General features: G+C 45.4%; 1 protein-coding gene across 6 annotated transcripts in view; it reads right to left on the bottom strand.

Moving 5' to 3' along the window:
* The window catches only part of CENPU (centromere protein U), a 125,580-nt gene that overhangs the window by 50,274 nt on the left and 52,748 nt on the right, over nucleotides 1-22,558 (bottom strand). For 5 of the 6 annotated variants that reach the window (XM_075347137.1, XM_075347140.1, XM_075347138.1 and 2 more), the window contains 3 exons: nucleotides 16,075-16,173; nucleotides 6,111-6,236; nucleotides 4,784-4,853 (listed from right to left, as the gene is read on the bottom strand). In XM_075347137.1, the coding sequence (XP_075203252.1) occupies nucleotides 4,784-4,853; nucleotides 6,111-6,236; nucleotides 16,075-16,173 (295 nt within the window). The remainder of the gene's footprint in view (nucleotides 1-4,783; nucleotides 4,854-6,110; nucleotides 6,237-16,074; nucleotides 16,174-22,558) is intronic. The other variant, XM_075347139.1, reaches the window with a different exon arrangement.

The following is a 22,558-nucleotide window of genomic DNA, read 5'->3' as shown; positions in this document are numbered from 1 at the left end:
ATCTGAAGCGAGGACTCTTGCCGGGTCCACGTACCCCGAGTCCTGTGGTGGAGAAAAAACCGCTCCCCATCCTGACAGACTCGCGTCTGTCGTGACTACTTCCCAGGATGGGGGAAGGAAGGATTTCCCCTTCGATAATGAAGTGGGAAGAAGCCACCACCGAAGGGAGGCTTTGGTCGCCTGAGAGAGGGAGACGGTCCTGTCGAGGGACGTCGGCTTCCTGTCCCATTTGCGTAGGATGTCCCATTGAAGGGGACGCAGGTGAAACTGCGCGAAAGGGACTGCTTCCATTGCTGCCACCATCTTCCCCAAGAAGTGCATGAGGCGCCTCAAGGGGTGTGACTGGCCTTGAAGGAGAGACTGTACCCCTTTCTGTAGTGACTGCTGTTTGATCAGCGGAAGCTTCACTATCGCTGAGAGGGTATGAAACTCCATGCCAAGGTACGTCAGCGATTGGGCCGGTGTCAGATTTGACTTTGGAAAATTGATGATCCACCCGAAACTCTGGAGAGTCTCCAGGGTAACGTCGAGGCTGTGTTGGCATGCCTCTTGAGAGGGTGCCTTGATCAACAGATCGTCCAAGTACGGGATCACAGAATGACCCTGAGAATGGAGGACCGCTACTACAGTAGCCATAACCTTGGTGAAAACCCGTGGGGCTGTTGCCAGGCCGAATGGTAGTGCCACGAACTGTAGGTGTTCGTTTTCCATGGCGAAGCGCAAGAAGCGTTGGTGCTCTGGGGCAATCGGAACGTGGAGATAAGCATCTTTGATATCGATCGATGCAAGGAAATCTCCCTGGGACATTGAGGCGATGACGGAACGGAGGGATTCCATCCGGAACCGCCTGGTCTTTACGTGTTTGTTGAGAAGTTTCAGGTCCAGGACAGGACGGAAGGACCCGTCCTTCTTTGGGACCACAAACAAGTTGGAGTAAAAACCGTGGCCCTGTTGCTGAAGAGGAACAGGGACCACCACTCCTTCTGCCTTCAGGGTGCCCAGCGCCTGCCGAAGAGCCTCGGCTCGCTCGGGAGGCGGAGAGGACCGGAAGAATCGAGTCGGGGGACGAGAGATGAACTCTATCTTGTAACCGTGAGAGAGAATGTCTCTCACCCAGCGGTCTTTTATTTGTGGCAGCCAGGTGTCGCAAAAGCGGGAGAGCCTGCCACCGACCGAGGATGCTACTAGAGGAGGTAGAAAGTCATGAGGCAGCCGCTTTGTTAGCGGTGCTCCCAATGGCCTTTGTAGGACGTGACTTAGACCGCCATGCATCAGAGTTCCTTTGCTCTTTCTGAGACCTTTTGGACGAGGAGAATTGGGACCTGCCCGCGCCCCGAAAGGACCGAAACCTCGACTGCCCTCTCCTCTGTTGGGAGAGGTTCTGCTTGGGCTGGGGTAAGGATATATCCTTTCCCTTGGATTGTTTGATGATTTCATCCAGGCGCTCGCCAAAGAGCCTGTCGCCAGAAATTGGCAAACCGGTTAAACGCTTTTTTGGAAGCGGAATCTGCCTTCCACTCCCGTAGCCACAAGGCCCTGCGGACTACTACCGAATTGGCGGTCGCAACTGACGTACGGCTCACAGAGTCCAGGACAGCATTCATAGTGTAAGACGCAATTGCCGAGGTCTGGGAGGTAATGGAAGCCACTTGTGGCGCGGCCGCTTCAATTTTCGCTTGACCTGCTGATATTGTAGCGCCCATACGGCTGCGAATGCTGGGGCAAAAGAAGCTCCGATAGCTTCATAGATGGATTTCATCCAGAGCTCCATCTGCCTGTCAGTGGCATGTTTAAGCGAGGCCCCATCTTCCACTGCAAGTATGGATCTAGCCGCCAGTCTGGAGATTGGAGGATCCACTTTGGGACATTGAATCCAACCTTTAACCACTTCCGGGGGAAAAGGATAACGTGTATCCTTAAGGCGCTTAGAGAAACGCTTATCCGGACAAACATGGTGATTCTGGATTGCCTCTCTGAAATCAGAGTGGTCTAGAAACATACTCTGTGTACGCTTGGGGAACCTGAAGCGAAATTTCTCCTGCTGAGAATCTGACTCCTCCGCCGGAGGGGCTGAGGGAAGAATATCCAGCAACTGATGAATGGATGCAATAAGATCATTCACTATGGCGTCCCCGTCTGGAGAATTAAGATTGAGAGCGCTCCCAGGATCAGAATCCTGATCAGCTGTCTCCGCATCATCAACCAGAGAATCCCCCCGCTGAGACCCTAAACAATATGATGTCGAGGGAATTCTCAGCGGGCCCGCTTAGACGATCTTGGGCTAGGTTCTAAGTCCGAACCCTCCGTCTGGGATGTATGAGATACCTCGTGAGGACATTGTTGGTCCAACTGAGGGGGGTCAGGGAACAATGATTCAACAGAGTCCCTTTGCTGAGATACCGGTCTGGACTGCAAGGCTTCTAGTATCTTAGCCATAGTCTCAGATAGTTGATCCTTAAAGGCTGCAAACTCAGTCCCTGTCACCTGGACAGTGACAACAGGTGGCTCCCCCTGGGCCCCTCTTAGCAGAGGATCCGGCTGAGGAAGTGTCACAGGGGTCGAACACTGTACACAATGAGGGTCAGTGGAACCTGCCGGTAGCTGGGTCTTACATGCGGCGCAGGCAACATAATAAGCCTGTGTTTTGGCACCCCTGCCTTTTGTGGGCGCCATGCTATAGTTTTCCCTGAGTAACACAATAGGGTATATAGCCAGAAAGAACTGTGCTCATACAGTGTAAATTATATACAGTACACAAATAATGTACCAATACAATACAGCACCATGGGGCTAGCACCACATGTGCTGCTTACCAGCCGCCTAAGCGGTTGTGAGGCCACCAGAGACCGTGTCTGGGTCTCCGATGAATATGCCCCTCTCTGCAGCGTCGGTGGAGCTGACAGGAATGGCTGCGGCGTCCTGACGAGCTGAGGAAGCTGTGGGCGTGGCCTAGAAAGAGCGCGAACCGGGCGCTCATACTGTGCACAGTGAGGGGAGTGGAGCATGTAAATCATACTCCAGCCCTCATTGCTGCTCGCTCCGTGCAGCGTCCCGCCCTTCCCCTGCCTGTCAGGGCTGAGGGCGGGAGAAAAAAAGGGAAACTAGGCCGCAATGAAGCCGGGGACTGTAGTAATAAACGCGGCCGCCGTAAAAGCGCGGTCGCGTGAAAGTCCCCGGCGAACTACAAGTCCCAGCCGCGCCGCAGTGTCCCGTGGCAACGGCGGTCAGTGCGGTAGCCCTTACATATAAACACACTCAGCGACGCTGAGTGTGTAATGGCACATATAGACCCGGTCAGCGCCGCGGTCCCCGGTGCACTAGCACACCCAGCAAAGCTGAGGTGATGCCGTGCGCGGTCCCCATAGGGATACAGAGTACCTTTAAGATGCAGGGCCATGTCCCTGAACGGTATCGGCTCCTATCCATCAGGCTCCACAGGAGTTGTGGATGAAGCCCGGTCTCAGTGCCTGGAGACCGATAAGATCCCACTTCACCCAGAGCCCTAAGGGGGATGGGGAAGGAAAACAGCATGTGGGCTCCAGCCTCCGTACCCGCAATGGATACCTCAACCTTAACAACACCGCCGACAAAAGTGGGGTGAGAAGGGAGCATGCTGGGGGCCCTATATGGGCCCACTTTTCTTCCATCCGACCTAGTCAGCAGCTGCTGCTGACTAATCTGTGGAGCTGTGCTTGCATGTCTGCCTCCTTCGCACAAAGCAAAAAACTGAGGATCCCGTGAGAGCACGGGGGGTGTATAGGCAGAAGGGGAGGGGCTTAACACTTTTAAGTGTAATACTTTGTGCAGCCTCCGGAGGCATAGCCTATACACCCAATTGTCTGGGTCTCCCAATAGAGCGACAAAGAAATAGATCGATTTTGGTTTCATCTGACCAGAGCATCTTCTTCCACATGTTTGGTGTGTCTCCCAGGTGGCTTGTGGTAAACTTTAAACAACACTTTTTATGGATATCTTTGAGAAATGGCTTTCTTCTTGCTACTCTTCCATAAAGGCCAGATTTGTGCAGTGTACGACTGATTGTTGTCCTATGGACAGACTCTCCCACCCCAGCTGTAGATCTATGCAGTTCATCCAGAGTGATCATAGGCCTCTTAGCTGCATCTCTGATCAGTCGTCTCCTTGTTGGAGATGAAATTTTTGAGGGACGGCCGGGTCTTGGTAGATTTGCAGTGGTATGATACTCCTTTTATTTTAATTTGATCGCCTGCACAGTGCTACTTGGGATGTTTAAAGTTTTGGAAATCTTTTTGTAACCAAATCCGGCTTTAAACTTCTCCACAACAGTATCACAGACCTGCCTGTTGTGTTCCTTGGTCTTGATGATGCTATCTGCGCTTTAACAAGAACACTGAGACTATCACAGAGCAGGTGCATTTATACGGAGACTTGATTACACACAGGTGGCTTATATCTATCATCATCAGTCATTTAGGACAACATTGGATCATTCAGAGATCCTCAAACTTCTGGAGTGAGTTTGCTGCACTGAAAGTAAAGGGGACAAATAATATTGCACACCCCAATTTTCAGTTTACTATTTTTTACAAAAGCTTAAAATAAGCCATAAATTTCGTTCAACTTTACAATTGTGTCCCACTTGTGGTTGATTCTTCACCATAACATTCACATTTTTATCTTTATGTTTGAAGCCTGAAATGTGGGAAAAGGTTGAAAAATTCAAGGGGGCCAAATACTTTCGCAAGGCACTATGTGACTACTTATCAAAACAAACTTTATAGATCAAGAAAATCATCTTAATTACCTTTTCGTGATTTCTTTTTATTAGACGTGCTCACTTCTTTCCTTTGAGACTTTGCTTTCTTGGCAGATAACTGGTGAAAATGGATATACTGGTTATAGTTAAGATAAGTCATCTTCATATACTTACCCTATGTGTAATACATTGTTATACACTGTTTAGTGTTAATATAAAATATACACTTTTATCCAGATGTGTCAGATAAAATAATGCTGTGCTTATAAAGGGCAACCTGATGGCAAACCACAGCCAGCATAAATCAGACGCTTGCTGCACCTTTGCAGCCGTGTAAAGGCCGCTTTACACGATACGATTTATCTGACGATAGGTCGTCGGGGGTCACGGTTTTCGTGACACACTTCCGTCATCATTAGCAACGTTGTTGCGTGTGACACCTACGTGCGACTCCGAACGATCGCAAATAGGGCGAAAATCGTTGACACGTCGTTCCGTTTCAAAATATTGTTCGTCGTTTGGATCGCAGCAGACATATTGCTACGTTTGACACCCTGCCAACGATGAACAACATCCACACGACCGCCTTGGTCAAACAATATATCGCTGAACGATGTAGCGGCGTTTGTGAGATGTCTACGTGTGACCGCTACAAAACGACCTATGAGCGATCTCGGCAAATCGTAACAACGATCTGGGCGTGTCACATCGCTAGCGATATCGGTGTGTGTAAAGCAGCCTTTAGTTTAACCCTGAAACATTGTAGAGTTTCTGAGAAAAAAATACTGTGAAAAGTGGTTTGGGCTCTGTATGTCAGATGACTAGTCCATGAGGCAGGACCCTGGTTGCTTCTCTCTGCCTTACTCCCCTAGACTGACAGGTCCAGCCCTATATGTGTGTATAAGGACATATACAGTGGCATGTAAACGTTTGGGCACCCCTAGTCAAAATTACTGTTATTGTGAACAGTTAGGCAAGTTGAAGTCCATGGTCGGCTTTTCGTTGTATGTTTTTGCTAACCATACATGGCTGCAATAACCGCCAGGCTCGGATTCATGCTGGCTGTGGTTCGGACAGTATAAATCTACTGTCAGGTTCCCTGAAAAGAGGCTGCTGTTAAAAGAAAATTCGATAGCGTGCAGTTCTATTGTTCTAACAACTTGTGGGGGGAATCTCCTTGACTTTCTGACATGTTTCTATCATGAGAAGATAGAAGTTTTATTAATATTTAATGGGAGGAAAGTCTAACAGAACCATCTGGCTCTGGTCTTCTGGCAATGTACAGGCTTCCCTCTGGGGGTCATTGCATAGTGATGTCAATCTCACAAAGAAACCAGACAATAAAGGTGTATAGTCCTGGAGGAGCGCTACCCACCACATTCCTATTTGCAGTAGTACTTGGAGCTTGTGTTGAGGATGGTTCTCCAATATTCAGCGTTCTGGAACTTCTTCGCGTTCCCGATGGCCCTGGTACATTTCTTTGTGCTTTCTTTGGGAGATTCTAAATATATACAAAATTTAAATTCCTGATTCTCATGTGTACAATATAAAAGAAAAGAGGCAATGATGAATGACAAAGAATAAAAACATATAAAGAACTAAAAAAAGGTGTCTATGTCTTTCTGTGTGTATGTGCATTTATCTGTTTCTAATCAATTGAAACACAGAGCAAATATCTTAAAGGGCTATTCCCATCTTCAAGATCTTATCCCAATATGTAGTAGGTGTAATAATAATATTAGCAAATATCTTCAATTAGAAATGTAGTATAGTTCTCCTGATATAGCCATATCTTTTACCTTATGTGTAGGGCATTGCAGCATAGGTATCATGGTTACGACCACTCAGATAGTGACAGTTAGTTGCTTGTGGTCGTAACCAATGGATACCCAAGCTAAAATGCCCTGCACATGACGTAAGAGACATGACTATCAGGAGAACTATACTACATTTCTAATTGGAGGTATGTGCTAATATTATTATTATTATTATTATTATACCTACTACATATTGGGATAGGAACTTTGAGATGGGAATACCCCTTTAAGCATTTTACTAAGGAGAAAGTATGAACAGTTAACCTTTTCCTACCAAATTTAGTTTTCATTGTCCTGACCAAAAGCAATTTTTCAAATCGGAAGTGTTATTTTATGAGATAATTTCCTTTTAAATCTACATATCCCAGGGATTACTGAGAAGGTTTTTTGTGACACATTGTACTTTATATTACAGAATAATAATAATTATTTCTATAGCGCCAACATATTCCGCAGCGCTTTACAATTCAGGAGGATAATATACAAACAAGTAACAGTTACAGAAAACAAGGCCTGATGCCCAACAAGAAATAAATTCAAGTACTTTATCATAAATTCATTTACAAATAAACAACAACCTTATATAAGTGGAAAATTTAGGTGAATAGGATTTGCTTTTATTTATGAATAAATAAATATATAAAAATATATTTTATATAAATATAAAAAATAAATAAAAATAAAGTCACAACCTCTTTATAACAAAATTATGGTTATATCACCCAAAAGAGTTGAGAGACAACATTTCCCACGTGTCTACTTCACGTCAGTAGCATGTTTGAAGCATTTTTTTGGTTAGGATTAGTGATGGGTGAGTGTACTCGCCATAGCTTGTTGCTCGATCAAGCTTCAGAGATTGAAAATGCTCGCGTTTGCCATTGACTTTCATTATACCAGGTGCTTGAGTCGCAGCCAAAAATCCTGATGCTCAATCAAGTAACGAGCAGTGGCACGCACGCTCGCTCATCCCTAAATATGAAGTTAGAAGAGGAAAATGTTTAGCAAGAAGTTTATTTTTTTCAATGAAATTTGCAAAACCTGTTTAAAGGACTATTCTACTTTTCCAGTGACACTGACGCGCCTATGTGTCAGAAGACAACCCCCTTTTCCCCGTAACAAGACCAAATTTTAAAAACTGCACCAGTCACGATATTCAAAACTGTATGTGGAGTTTGTTGTGAGCCCTTCTTGAGTTTCACAAACAGTAATGCAAGGAAAAAATTAAAAGGAAAAAAAAAATATGTATATTAATCTATCCCTTAACCCTTTCACGACCGGCCGATTTTTCGCTTTCCGTTTTTTTTTTTCGCCATTCTTTTTCTGAGAGACGTAACTTTTTTATTTTTCAGTCAATATGGTCATGTGAGGGCTCATTTTTTGCGGAACGAGCTGTACTTTTAAATGAAACCATCAGTTTTACCATATTGTGTACTAGAAAATGGCAAAAAAATTCCAAATGCTGAAAAATTGCAAAAAAAGTGCGATAGCACTATGGTTTTTGAGATATTTTATTCACTGTGTTCACTATATGGTAAAACTGATGTGTGGGTGTGATGCCTCAGGTCAGTGCGAGTTCGTAGACACCAAACATGTATAGGTTTACTTTTATATAAGGGGTTAAAAAAAAATCGGAAGTTTGTCCGAAAAAAGTGGCGCACGTTTTACGCCATATTCCGTGACCCGTAGCGTTCTCATTTTTCGGGATCTTAGGCTCAATGACGGCTTATTTTTTGCGTCTCGAGCTGACGTTTTTAACGGTACCATTTTTGCGCAGATGCTACGTTTTGATCGTCTCTTATTGCATTTTGCGCAAAAGTTGTGGCGACAAAAAAACGTCGTTTTGGCGTTTGGAATTTTTTTGCCGCTACGCCGTTTACTGATCAGATTAATTGATTTTATATTTTGATAGATCGGGCGTTTCTGAACGCGGCGATACCAAATGTGTGTATATTTTTTATTTTTTTAACCCTTTAATTTTCAATGGGGCGAATGGGGGGTGATTTGAACTTTTAGGTTTTTTTGTTTTTTTTTAATTTTTTAAAACTTATTTTTTTACTTTTTTTTTTTATTTTACTAGTCCCCCTAGCGGGCTATTGCGATCAGCATTCCGATCGCTCTGCAGTATCTGCTGATCACAGCTGGAAGGCTGTAAACAGCAGATACGCTGTCTTTCTCTTTTGCTGTGCCCCGGGCACAGCGAAAGTGAAACCAATTCATGTGTAGTACAGGAGTCATCACATGACCCTGTACTACCATGACAACTATCGGGAGTCACGTGATCGCGTCACGTGACTTCCGGTTTCGGCGGTAAGTAAAAACTTTACCGCGATTGCGCTTATAATGGCGCTGTCATGTATTGACAGCGCCATATAAGGGGTTAATCGGCACGAGCAGATAACGATTCTGCTCGTGCCTAGCAGGCACACATCTCAGCTGTGAAAATCAGCTGAGATGTGTGCCGATCGCGGCATGCTGCCGCCGGAGGACCGCGGGCAGTAAGATTATGTCATTTAGGACGTAATTTTACGGCCCGCGGTCGTTAAGGGGTTAAATCCCTTCTTTAGCCCACAATTAGTTACACATTTTTTCCTAATAAATATAAAGACAAGAGAACAAAGAGTATATGTGCAAAATAGACAATTTTTATTTCACATTAAAAAAAACACAATAGACAATTAAAAACATTAATTAAGACATCACCAAAATGAATCATCTGGGGGAGATGTATGAATTATTACACAGACAGAATTGTTACACAGACAGGGCTTTTCTCAGAAAAACAACAAGATCATTCAAAATGCACAGAATACAAATAAATCCTAGAAGTGAATCAACCACAGTGTCTCTAAGTGCAATTAAAATTCAGTCGGGTAAATCTGAGACCCTTAGTCTGTGTATAATTACGGCAAACTGAAGGAATAGAACAAGTGTCAGGAAAAATAGAAACTAACCAGGATTATATAGTCTGCCTCTCCATCTTGTCTGCCTCTCCATCTTGAAAAAGCTGTCTCACCATGCGAAACGCACGGCGATGAAGTCCAGGTTCCTTACTGGGGGGGTTTGCAAACTGAAGGTCTATTTTTGCTATACATCAGAGCTCCAGGTAATACCCTGTCCATATTTGGGAGTTTATAAGAATGGTCTATTTATGTATATATAGTCTACATGTGACGATCACACTCCTGCATTGGACTTTCTAGCTTTATATAGCTATTTATTTACTATATAGTCCTGGTTAGTTTTTCATTTTTCCTAACACTTCTGTCTGTGTAACAATTCATACATCTACCCCAGATGATTCATTTTGGTGATGTCTTAATTATATGTTTTTAATTGTCTATTGTGTTTTTTTCATATGAAATAAAAGTGGTCTATTTTGCACATACACTCTTTGTTCTCTTGTCTTTATATGTTCATATGAGTAGTGCTGTCTGAGGTATTGGTACCTTGTGTCCATCTCTCAGCATAATTGCCTTTGGTTCTAATGTTTCAGAATCTTGTACTTGCATTTTTTCCTGAGTACAAGAACACCCCAACAGAAACCTCCATTCAGGCACATGGAAAAGCAGAAAAGGGAAGGCCTTCCAGTTTGGCGCAAAAATTTTGATCTAAAAGGTTTGCAATGCCATGCCACATCGACCCCATTTAAGAAAAATTCATATAGAAGTGCAGTGAGCATGCTAACGTCATAGGTAGGCCACAATTATTTTTTTTCTCTTGATGACCCAAAGGTATAAAACTAACAGTTTTACCACTAAAATCTTGTTTACAGAGTTTACATTTTCTCAAGGGGTAACAGATGAAAATGGCTGCATAATTTTTTTAACCAATTTTTCCACAATGTGGCAATATACCATACGTAGTCGTACTTTACTGTTTGGCAACATAGCTGGGCTTGGGAAGGGGAGGTGCACTACATTATTTTTGGAGCGCAGATTTTCCTGGAATCATTTGTGGGTGCCTCATTCCCAATAAGTGACAAAAAGCTCCTCAAGAAGCCCCATTTGGGAAACACTTTTTAGGAATTCATCTCTGGGTACAGTGATTATTTTGACGCTGCAGATGCATTGTGGAAACACACTGGTAGTTGAAGTTGCACAATAGTGTTTGGTGAACCCCCCGATGTTCGGAATCGGGAGCCTCGCCCGAACATTTTGTAAAGTTCGTGTTCGGGGTCGGAGATAACACGAACTTGCGTCCGAATCCCGAACTTGGACTTTATAGTTATGTATGGGGGAGGGGGGGGAAGCTGTAAATTAAAGAATACAGTTAATAATAAACATTGTCATACTTACAGGTCCTGTGACGCACCCTGCAGTCACTGTCTCCCGGCCGCTTCTGCTTCCGGGTCCCATCATTGCTGTGCCCCCTGGTAACCACCAATGACTACAGGATCTTCCATGACGTCATCACCATGTGACCAGTCTGGTGTGAATGTTTTATTACCTCGTGGGTTACAGACTGGTCACATGGCGATGATGTAGTCAATGGTGGTTACCCGGGGGTACAGCTAACCGCCCTCAGCTGTGCACTCAGGTGAAGTCTCTGACAGCTCTCAGCTGAGTCTGTGTGAGCAGACCTGTGTTTGTCTTCTCGTACAGATGTAGCAGAGCTGAAGATGCTCGCCTGCCTTTGGACTATGTTGGAGGTTTTTTTTCAGTAATAAAGATGGAGTCCTAAATATCTTCCGTTTTATTTCTAGTAAAATATTTTTCTCTTTGTGTTGTGGTTTTATGTTACTGTTAAAATAACAAACAATCACAGATGCTGTCACAGAGTGGGCGTCTGTAATTAGATGCTGGATTAACCTGAAACCAGCCCATACATTCTAGCAACTAGAATATATGGGCAGATTCAAGGTTCAACAACAGCCAATCACAATTAATAATAATTATTATCATCACAGACGCCCATTCGGCGTGACAGCGTCTGAGATTATGTGTGAGGGACCCAACAGCCAGAGTAGTGTAAAAATAGATTTAAAAAAAATAAAAATGATGTAGCGCTCCGCAGTATTTTTGATTCTCAGCACAGATAAAGCGTACGGCTACGGGCTGCCACCCCCATGTGCCTGGCTTTACCTTGTCTGGCAATCAAAATACAGGAAGCCCATTAATTTTTTATTTAAAAAAATAAAATTTTTAAAAAATATGCATGGGCTCCTGCCATATTTTGATCGCCAGTCAGGTAAAACCAGGTAGCTGAGGGCTGGGATCCTCAGCGTGGTAAGGCCTAAGTGTTCTGGGCCCCCCACACTAAAAACCGTAGCCACCCCTGGAAATGACGCATTGTTTCTTAGCGCCATTTCCTGGCGCTTTACCCAGCTTGTCCAGCGGCCCTGATGGTTGCACGCTGGGTAATAAAGGGGTTAATACGAGCTTTGTATTCTCAGCTGGAACTAAGCCCAAAATTCATGGTGTCACGTCAAATTAGACATGGCACAAACACAAACACAAATTTTTTTTTTATTAGAAATAAAACAAAAAAAACATTTAGAGACTCATCTTTATAATATAATAATAAAAAAATCCTTAAGGCCGCTTTACACTGCGATATCGTGACCGATATCGCTAGCGTGGGTACCCGCCCCCATCGGTTGTGCGACACGGGCAAATCTCTGCCCATGTCGCACAACATTGCCCGGACCCGTCACACTACTTATCTTCCCTGCGACGTCGCTGTGACCGGCGAACCACCTCCTTTCTAAGGGGGCGGTTCGTTCAGCGTCACAGCGACGTCACAGCAGCGTCACTGAACCGCCGCCCAATAGAAGCGGAGGGGCGGAGGTGAGCGGGACGAACATCCCGCCCACCTCCTTCCTTCCACATTTTGTCCGGGAGGCAGGTAGGAGAGCTTCCTCGTTCCTGTGGCGTCACACGGAGCGATGTGTGCTGCCGCAGGAACGAGGAACAACTTCGTTACTTACTGCTGCTGCTGCAATATTTGAGAATGGACCCCCATGTCACCGATGAGCGATTTTGCACGTTTTTGCAACGATGCAAAACCGCTCATAGGTGTCACACGCAACGGCATCACTACAGCGGCCGGATGTGCGTCACAAAATCCGTGACCCCAACAAGATCGCTGTAGCGATATCGTAGCGTATAGAGCCCGCTTTAGTCCGACATAATCCACAGGGAGAGCTATGTCAGCTCTGCTTCATCGCTCTGTGCAGACAAGCGTCTTTACAGAGCGAGAAGCAGGCTGACAGTGAAGATATGATTCCACTTGCATATGATTCGTGCAAGTCTCGCATTGCAACACTCTGCATGCCTAACACTCTCCTGACAGGAGCGCCTCAGCTGCATGGCTATGCATACAGCCGACCTGCTCCTGTCGAGAGAGTGTGCGCTGTGCCGGGCGATACCAAGGTGAGACTCGAACAGTGACAGTCAAAGTTCAATTGAGGCCATGAGCCATGGACTCGGGTGAACCCTGACATCACCGTGAACATGGATGAAAACAGCCGAAGACTGCCGAGTGACAGCAGTGCAGTGAATACCCCTGGAATTTAATGATCGGACCTGGAAGCAGAAGCGGCCGGGAGACAGAGTCTGCAGGACGCGTCGCGGGACCTGTAAGTATAATCATAATGTTTTTTTAATATTGTGCTTGTTTTTACAGCCCCTGGACCCGAATTGTAACACTAGCTTCCCAGGACAGCTTGTGTTTGGGATCGTGTGCACGAACACTATGTGTTCGGTATGGACCCCGAACTTTACAATTTGGGTTCGCCCATCACTATTGCACAGTGAAAATTGCAAATATTTGCCATCTTAGTATCAGCTTGTGCTTCTGGAGCCAAGCACTTTGTAAACTGCTAATTACACTCTCCCCACTATTGCAATGCCAAGTACGTGGACATTAACTGTTATTTAGGCACATTAGAACTCAGAATGGATGGGGCATTTATGTTGATAGATTTTTTTAGTATTGAAGGTTTTTGCAATTTTATCTGGTGCTCTATGCTGAGCACGTTCGTCGGCAGTTTCCGTCTCTAATATATGCGCTTCAGACAGAACCATTCATTGTAATGAAGCAGATGAAGTCACTTTGGACTCAGTTTGGCCTTTGTTTAGTGGTGTCCATCTTTTTAGAAGTGCAAACAGAATGGTTGTCTGCGCTTTTGTGCATGCCTAAAAAGATGGGATATCGCCGGGAAAGAGGCCATATAGAGTCTATAGTGACACTATCTTCCTCATTACACTGACTGGTTCTCTCAGAGGACTTGTATGACACATTTTTTTTTTATTAGTGATTTAGACTGAAACACCCCTTTAAGTGCTAATCGTAAAGCACAGAATAAATGTGAACTGAGCAGAATGAACAGTTCAAGAATTATTTTTATATTTTTAAAGCCATGTGCGGTACAAAACAGCTTTTGCTGCACTAAATATAATTTTGTAGGAAAAAAAAAAAATTTGCTCATGAATGGCCATGAATATTTTTCCGCTGAGAAAGCCAAATGGGGGCTTGTTTTTTGAGGGATGAAATAATTTCTTTACAAGCGACTTTTTAAATGCATACAATTCCACTTTTTGTGTGACGAAACAAAGAAAAAACGTTGTTTTTTTTTTTTTATTTGTTGCGTTTTTATTTTCCTTACAGTCTTTAATGTAGGGGCTAAATGCTTGGATAGTTTTATATGGGACAATGCATGTGTACGGTTTTAAGAGTTTCACATTTTTTTATTTTGTGGGGGCTTTTTTTACATTTTTTTACTTAGTCCCTCTAAAAGGCTTGAACATTGTATAGTCTGACTGCTTTCAAAAACCTTGTACTGTACTGAAGTATATCAGACATGTCAGCAAATAGATAAAAAAAACAACGGCGCATACCAACGAAGATCCAGACATTAACGTTCTTTATTTCATCCAACGGTGCAGGTAAAAAGTGGGAGGAGAGCTGGGTGCGGGTGCCCTCAGGACTGAGGGGACCCGCACGCAGCTCTCCTCCAGTTTTTTACCTGCACCGTTGGATGAAATAAAGAACGTTAATGTCTGGATCTTCGTTGGTATGCGCCGTTGTTTTTCTATCTATTTGCTGGCTTTATGAGAAAACTCCTCTGTTCAACGAGCACCCACGGCCAGTCTACCTCCTGGAACGACTTGAACTAACCTGCTCCTTGCTGACACCAGTGCGAGACTCAGCGTGGTGGTGCATGACCACTTCTTTCTATTGTTTGTGCCATATCAGACATGTCAGTGTTAAGGCCCCGTCACACTAAGCAACATCGCTAGCAACATCGCTGCTAACGAACAACTTTTGTGACGTTGCTAGCGATGTTGCTGTGTGTGACATCCAGCAACAACCTGGCCCCTGCTGTGAGGTCGTTGGTTGTTGCTGAATGTCCTGGGCCATTTTTTAGTTGTTGCTGTCCCGCTGTGAAGCACAGATCGCTGTGTGTGACAGCGAGACAGCAACAACTAAATGTGCAGGCAGCAGGAGCCGGCTTCTGCGGAGGCTGGTAACCAATGTAAACATCGGGTAACCAAGAAGCCCTGTCCTTGGTTACCCGATATTTACCTTTGTTACCAGCCTCCTCCGCTCTCACTGTCAGTGCCGGCTCCTGCTCTGTGCACATGTAGCTGCAGGACACATCGGGTTAATTAACCCGATGTGTGCTGTAACTAGGAGAGCAAGGAGCCAGCGCTAAGCATTGTGCGCTGCTCCCTGCTCTGTGCACATTTAGCTGCAGCACACATCGGGTAATTAACCCGATGTGTGCTGTAACTAGGAGAGCAGGGAGCCAGCGCTCAGTGTGCGCTGCTCCCTGCTCTCTGCACGTGTAGCTCCGTGCGGTGGTAACCAAGGTAAATATCGGGTTGGTTACCCGATATTTACCAAGCGCAGCATCTTCCACGCGGCGCTGGGGGCTTGTCACTGGTTGCTGGTGAGCTCACCAGCAACTTGTGTAGCGACGCTCCAGCGATCCCTGCCAGGTCAGGTTGCTGGTGGGATCGCTGGAGCGTCGCAGTGTGACATCTCACCAGCAACCTCCTAGCAACTTACCAGCGATCCCTATCGTTGTTGGGATCGCTGGTAAGTTGCTTAGTGTGACTGGACCTTTATACTAATAGGAGCCTGTTAGACTCTGTTTATGGCAAGGTCTAACAGGCCACCATATCTTACAGACCCAGAGGTCATTCTTTGACCTTTGATTGCCATGACAACCATTGAAATCCTACGATCGCCTCACAGCTGGGCTAATGGAGTGAGACAGTGAGCCATCTTGCTCTCACAACCCTCCAGATAATGTGGTGCCTACTGACCACAGCATGCATAAGATTAAACAGCCAAGGACAGCACTGGCTTTAGGCCTGGTTCTTACTGCAAGAGCTCAGCTGTCAATAAAGCCTAGCTCCTGCGACGATCGTGGTGCGTATAAGCTAATGTGATGTACTGGTATGTCCAACGTTGGGAATGGATAAACTAAGTCATCATGGTTCACTGCCTAGTGATACCAATCTCGTAAGGCAACTATATAATAAAAGTGTACAGTAAGACAGGAGTGTTACCTACCATATTAACACCCTGTGATGTGGATGGTTCTTCGATAGTTCTGGCCGCCTCTTGTTTCTTTGAAGATAGTCGTTCTATTTGTGATTTTTTTTGTGGAGTCTAAATACATAAAATAGTTTAATAGGTAATGATTTAAAAGAAAGAAAAAAAACCCCACTCGCAGAATCAAGAAAAAATATGCACATTTCATCGTTGTGACATATAAAAAAGGTACTGTGCAAAAATCTTAAGCAAATTTGGAAAAATTTTTGCAAAAGTAATTTTTTCAAACGGGTGTGTTAATAGTTTGCTTTTGTTTTTATCAATTATCAAAATTCAAAATCTCAATCAAATCAATATTTGGGGTGATTACTGTCCGCCTTCAATACTGCACCAGCTCTAGGTACACTTGTGCACAGTTTTTGAATGAATTAGGTAGTGAGATTGTTCCAGACATCTTGGAGAACCAACCGGATACAGACATTCATTCTGTCTCTAAATGTATTCCAGACAGACTCCATGATGTTGCGATCAAGGCTCTGTGGTGGAGGCCATACCATCATGTCCAGAACTACTTGTTCTTTATGGATCTTAATGATACTGGCTGTATGGTAGTGTGGTTGTCTTTCTGCAGAACAGATTTGAACCCAATCAAACTCCTCTCTGATGGTATTGCATGATGGATAATTATCTGTCTGTATATCTCAGCACTAAAGACCCCATACTTGCAAGGAATTTCCTCCATGCTTCACTGCTGCCTGCCGACACTCATATTTCACATTTTGACTCATCGGTCCATAGTACCTGATGCTATTTTTCTGCAACCCAATTCCTATATTTCCATGCATAGCTGAGTCGCTTGGTCTTGTTTCTATATCCAAAGTGTGGTATGTGGCTACGATTCTTCCATGAACACCACTTCTGGACAAACGTCACTGAGTAATAGATGGGTGAAGCTGGGTCACTTGTTGCTGCTAGTTCAGAGTAGATTTCAGTGCTGGAGAGTAGAAACGGGGTTAATGCTGTGCTGCTGCTGAATGAAAATACTGATAATTATTAATAAACATCTTTTATTTTGTAGGTCTACGCATTTTAGAAGTTTATTAATAATCAACAGTATTTTCATTTGGCAGCAGCACGGCATTATCTTCGTTTCTCCTCTCCAACACTTAAGTGTAACCCATGTAGGACTGCAGCAGCCGCCATTACCTTAAGCCTTCAAATCCCACCAAGGACATCATCTGCAAGGAGTTTGTATGTTCTCCCTGTGTTTGTGTGGGTTTCCTCCGCATACTCCGGTTTCCTCCCACACTCCAAAGACATACAAATAGGGAATTTAGATTGGGAGCCCCAATGGGGGACAGTATTACTGATGTATGTAAAGTGCTGCGAAATATTTGAGCGCTATATAATAATAAAGATTTATAGGTGAGTGTAACGTCGTGCACACTGCACTGTAATATCTGATAAGACCCTATTTGCGTTCTTTTGTCCTAAGCTTTAAAAGTTCTGAGCAGATGGCATTGCTGGACGTTTTCCAATTTCAAAAATAATTTTTTTTGGCTTTCTACTAATGCCCACAGTTCTTAACGCTGCCCATTTCTTAGTGTCCTCAATGCTGAGAAAAACAAGTAGATACAAACCCATCATGTAATAACATCAGGAAGCCATCTGATTGGCTGTGTATTTCGGGGGTGTTGTCTTGCTGAAGAATATAACCAGAGCCAATGTCATTAAGAACTAACTTCAAGGCTTAAGAAGAAATAAAAGTCCTAGAAGTGATGATATGGCCCAAACAAAATCCTGATCTCAACATTATTCCGTCTGTCTGGGATTACATGAGACAAAGATTTGAACAAGACCAGATCCACAGAAGGTTTGGGGTTGTTCTCCAGGATGTTTGGAAAACCTCTCTGCTGAGTTTTCTCAAAAACTATGTGTACGTTTTGATGGCAAAGGGTGGTCACAGCAAATATTAATTGAGAGTGCGCTTTTGTTTATAAAAAAATAAAACTTAATATTTCTGTTTTTTAAAACATTGTTACAAGAGCATGTTTTCCACATCCCTGTAAAACGTATGCATTTTTTGAACCTTTTTGTATCTGTATGTCTTTCTATGTCTATGTGCAAATATCTTTGTCTAAACAACAGCAATTTACAGGAAATATCTCTAAATTGATGTATGTGTGTGAATTAATAATCATTTTGCCCCTACCCATTTTATATAGGAGGGAGGAAGGGACGGAGGCGTAGTAGTATGGACATTCGCACTAAAATCAGTTTTGACCTTCTTTATCAAGACAAGTTGCTCAAATTTGACACTTGTCACACATATCCCAAGGATTCTGAAAAACTTGCTGCGTGACATATTATATTTTATGTGAATGGTAAATTGAGCTCTACCTAATTTAGGTTTATGAAAATAATCAGAAATTTTAAAATTTAGAAAAAGATTTTTAAACATTCAATTTTTATGCCTTTAAAAAAAAAAAAAAAAAAATTGTGATACCACACAAAATGCTTAAAAAATAAATAAAATCACATTTATAACTTTATCTCACCATCATTTACTAAACACCAGATATTTTGCATTTTTTTCAATTAAAATGTATAATATTTGGTTTCTAAGGACCTGTACTTAGAAGTACCAATTTTAAAAGATGGACCCGTCAAGATATTCCAAACCACATTAAGAAAGATTGTAAACCCTTCTAACACCACACATTGTCTGCCCTCCTACACTTAATCTAGCTCCCTTTCAATCTTCGATCCGGTCACAGAAGAAGAAGTTGCCAGGCTCCTCACATCTTCTCGCCCTACTACCTACACCAGTGACGCTATTCCCTCATAGCTCTTTAAATCTGTCACCCCAGCTTTAACCACTCACCGAACTACAATATTCAATCTTTCTCTCTCCTCTGGTGTCTTTTCCTCCTCCTTCAAACATGCCAGCATACACCCATTACTTAATAAACCATCCCTGGAACAAAATTGTGTCGCAAACTATAGACCAGTCTCTACTCTCCCCTTCATCAACAAACTCCTGGAACACTTGGTCCACTCCTATCTCATCCGCTGTCAGATAACTCTCTCCTTGACCCTCTACAATCCGGTTTCAGCTACTTACCATCTACTGAAACTGCAGTTACTGAAGTCTCTAATGATCTACTAACAGTAAAGCTGGTGTCACACACAGCGACAACGACGTCGCTGCTACGTCACCATTTTCTGTGACGTTGCAGCGACGTCCCGTCGCTGTCGCTGTGTGTGACATCCAGTAACGACCTGGCCCCTGCTGTGAGGTCGCCGGTCGTTGCTGAATGTCCAGCTTCATTTTTTGGTCGTCACTCTCCCGCTGACACACACATCGCTGTGTGTGACAGCGAGAGAGCGACGAAATGAAGCGAGCAGGGAGCAGGAGCCGGCGTCTGGCACCTGCGGTAAGCTGTAACCAGCGTAAACATCGGATAACCAAGGGAAGGCCTTTCCCTGGTTACCCGATATTTACCTTCGTTACCAGCCTCCGCCCTTGCTGCCAGTGCCGGCTCCTGCTCTGTGCACATGTGGCTGCAGTACGCATCGGGTAATTAACCCGATGTGTACTGTAGCAAGGAGAGCAAGGAGCCAGCGCTAAGCAGTGCGCGCGGCTCCCTGCACTGTGACATGTAGCTGCAGTACACATCGGGTTAATTAACCCGATGTGTACTGTACCTAGGAGAGCAAGGAGCCAGCGCTAAGCGCGGCTCCCTGCTCTCTGCACATGTAGCACAGCGACGTTATGATCGCTGCTTCTGCTGTGTTTGACAGCTAAGCAGCGATCATAACAGCGACTTACAAGGTCGCTGTTACGTTACAGAAAATGGTGACGTAACAGCGACGTCGTTGTCGCTGTCGCTTAGTGTGAACCCAGCTTTAAATCTAACGGTCACTACTCCCTGCTGATTCTCCTGGGTCTCTCTGCTGCCTTTGATATTGTGGGTCACAGCTCGTCCTCATTATGCTCCGCTATATCGGGCTCAAGGACACTGTTCTTCCTTGGTTCTCCTCCTATGGCCGAGGCCACACAGGGATTTGTGCGAGTGCTCGCATGACACTCGGTACACGCTCACACCACAGCGGGAGCTGAGTGTCATGCGACTACGGTCCGATCGTGCGATCAGACCACAGTTGCGGGGGTGCCGGATTTATCTCCCCATCTCCTCCATTGCTGGCTGATTCAAGAATCGCACTGCTCTCGCGTTACATCGGTGTAACGCAAGAGCAATTAGATGTTTCTCTAGCCTCATAGACTTGCATGGGTGCGAGTGGAACAGGATTGCATTCCATTTGCAGCATGCGACTGTTTTCTCGGTCCGATTAGGGCTGAGAAAAAGTAGATTTTGGGTACTCACCGTAAAATCTCTTTCTTGGAGCCTTCATTGGGGGACACAGAGACCATGGGTTGTATGCTGCTGCCACTAGGAGGCGACACTAAGCAAAAACAAGGAAAACTCCTCCTATGCAGTATACACCCACCAACTGGCAATCGTTCCTCAGTTAGTGAGAAAGCAATAGGAGACAACAGTGAAGAACGAACAATCTTACAGAAGTGAACATTAAACTCAACATTCAACAGTAACATTGAACAGTAACATATGTCCAACACAAGGGCGGGTGCTGTGTCCCCCAATGAAGGCTCCAAGAATGAGATTTTACGGTGAGTACCCAAAATCTACTTTTCTTTATCGCTTCATTGGGGGACACAGAGACCATGGGACGTCCTAAAGCAGTCCCACGGGTGGGTCTAATGTTACTCTCAGGGCTGACCTCGGTCCACTGCAGCCTGCAGAACTCGTCTACCGAGGCTCGCATCGGAGGATGCGAAAGTGTGGACCCTGTAGCACTTTGTGAAAGTGTGGAGCGAAGACCAGGTGGCCGCTTTGCAAAGCTGCGACGCTGGAGCGTGGCGACGGACCGCCCACGAGGCTCCCACCGCCCTGGTGGAATGGGCCATAATCCTGAGTGGGCGCGTTCTCCCTCTTACCCGGTAGGCTTCCAGTATGGCAGAGCGAATCCATCGCGCAATGGAGGACTTGGAGGCAGGTAGGCCTCTGCGTGGGCCGGACGGAAGCACAAAGAGGGAATCCGACCGTCTGAATTGAGACGTCCTGGAAATGTACAAGCGGAGAGCTCTGACCAAGACCAGCTTGTGGAGAAGAACCTCATGAGAGTGCGAAGGGTTCGGACAAAAGGAGGGAAGAACAATGTCCTCGTTAAGATGGAAAGAGGAGACCACCTTGGGCAGAAAGGACGGTACCGGACGGAGGACTACCTTATCCTGGTGGAAGACAAGATATGGAGAGCGGCAGGAAAGCACCGCTAGTTCAGATACCCGCCTGATTGACGTGATGGCAACTAAGAAGGCGACCTTCCAAGAGAGGAACGTTAGAGACACCTCCTGCATAGGTTCGAAGGTTGAATGCTGGAGAACAGACAGAACCAGGTTGAGGTCCCAGGGCTCCACTGGAGGCTGAACGGGGGGCACCGAATGAGCAGCCCCCTGAATGAATGTGCGAACCTGTGAGCGAGAGGCAATCCTCTTTTGAAAGAGAATGGAAAGAGCAGACAACTGGCCCTTGAGAGAGCTGAGTGCTAACCCAGCATCCAGACCAGACTGCAGGAAGGATAACAAAACTGGCAAGGTGAAGGTCATGGCTGTGACCTGGTTAGCTTCGCACCAGCGGAAATAGGCCTTCCACGTGCGGTGGTAGATGCGGGAAGAGGAAGGGTTCTGTGCTTTGATCATTGTCTGGACGACCGTTTCTGAGAATCCCGAGGAAGTTAGTACTGCGGCTTCAACAGCCATGCCGTTAAATTGAGCGACTGAATTCTGGTGAACAAAAAGGTCCCTGAGCGAGAAGGTCCGGGACATCTGGAAGTCTCCACGGAACGTCGGCAAGAAGGTGCACGAGCTCTGCGTACCACGGGCGACGGGGCCAATCTGGGACCACAAGAATCACCGGAACTCCTTCCGCCTTGATCTTCTTGACTAGCTTGGGGATAAGCGGAAGCGGAGGAAAGAGGTACGGCAGAGAGAACTGCGATCAGGGGATCGCTAGGGCGTCCGTTGCGAGTGCCAGTGGGTCTCTTGCTCTGGAGACGAACTGGGGCACCTCGTAATTCCACCTGGAGGCCAGGAGGTCCACGTCGGGGGTCCCCCACCTGGAACAGATCTGCTGGAAGATTCTGGAATTGAGGGACCACTCTCCCGCGTCGAGTCCTTCTCGCCTGAGGAAGTCGGCGGCCCAATTGTCCACACCCGGGATGTGGACCGCCGAGATCGCTGGGATGTTCTGTTCGGCCCAGTCGAGAATTTGAGATACCTCCCTCATCGCCGCTCGGCTGCGTGTTCCGCCCTGATGGTTTATGTAGGCCACAGTGGTTGCATTGTCGGACTGCACCCGAACTGGGTGTCCGCGAAGCAGGGCCTTTCAATGAAAGAGAGCTAGGCGAACTGACCTGAGTT

This window comes from Anomaloglossus baeobatrachus, chromosome 1 (genome assembly GCF_048569485.1).
Source record: "Anomaloglossus baeobatrachus isolate aAnoBae1 chromosome 1, aAnoBae1.hap1, whole genome shotgun sequence".
Lineage (NCBI taxonomy): Eukaryota > Metazoa > Chordata > Amphibia > Anura > Aromobatidae > Anomaloglossus > Anomaloglossus baeobatrachus.
This window is presented reverse-complemented; position numbering and strand designations above follow the sequence as displayed.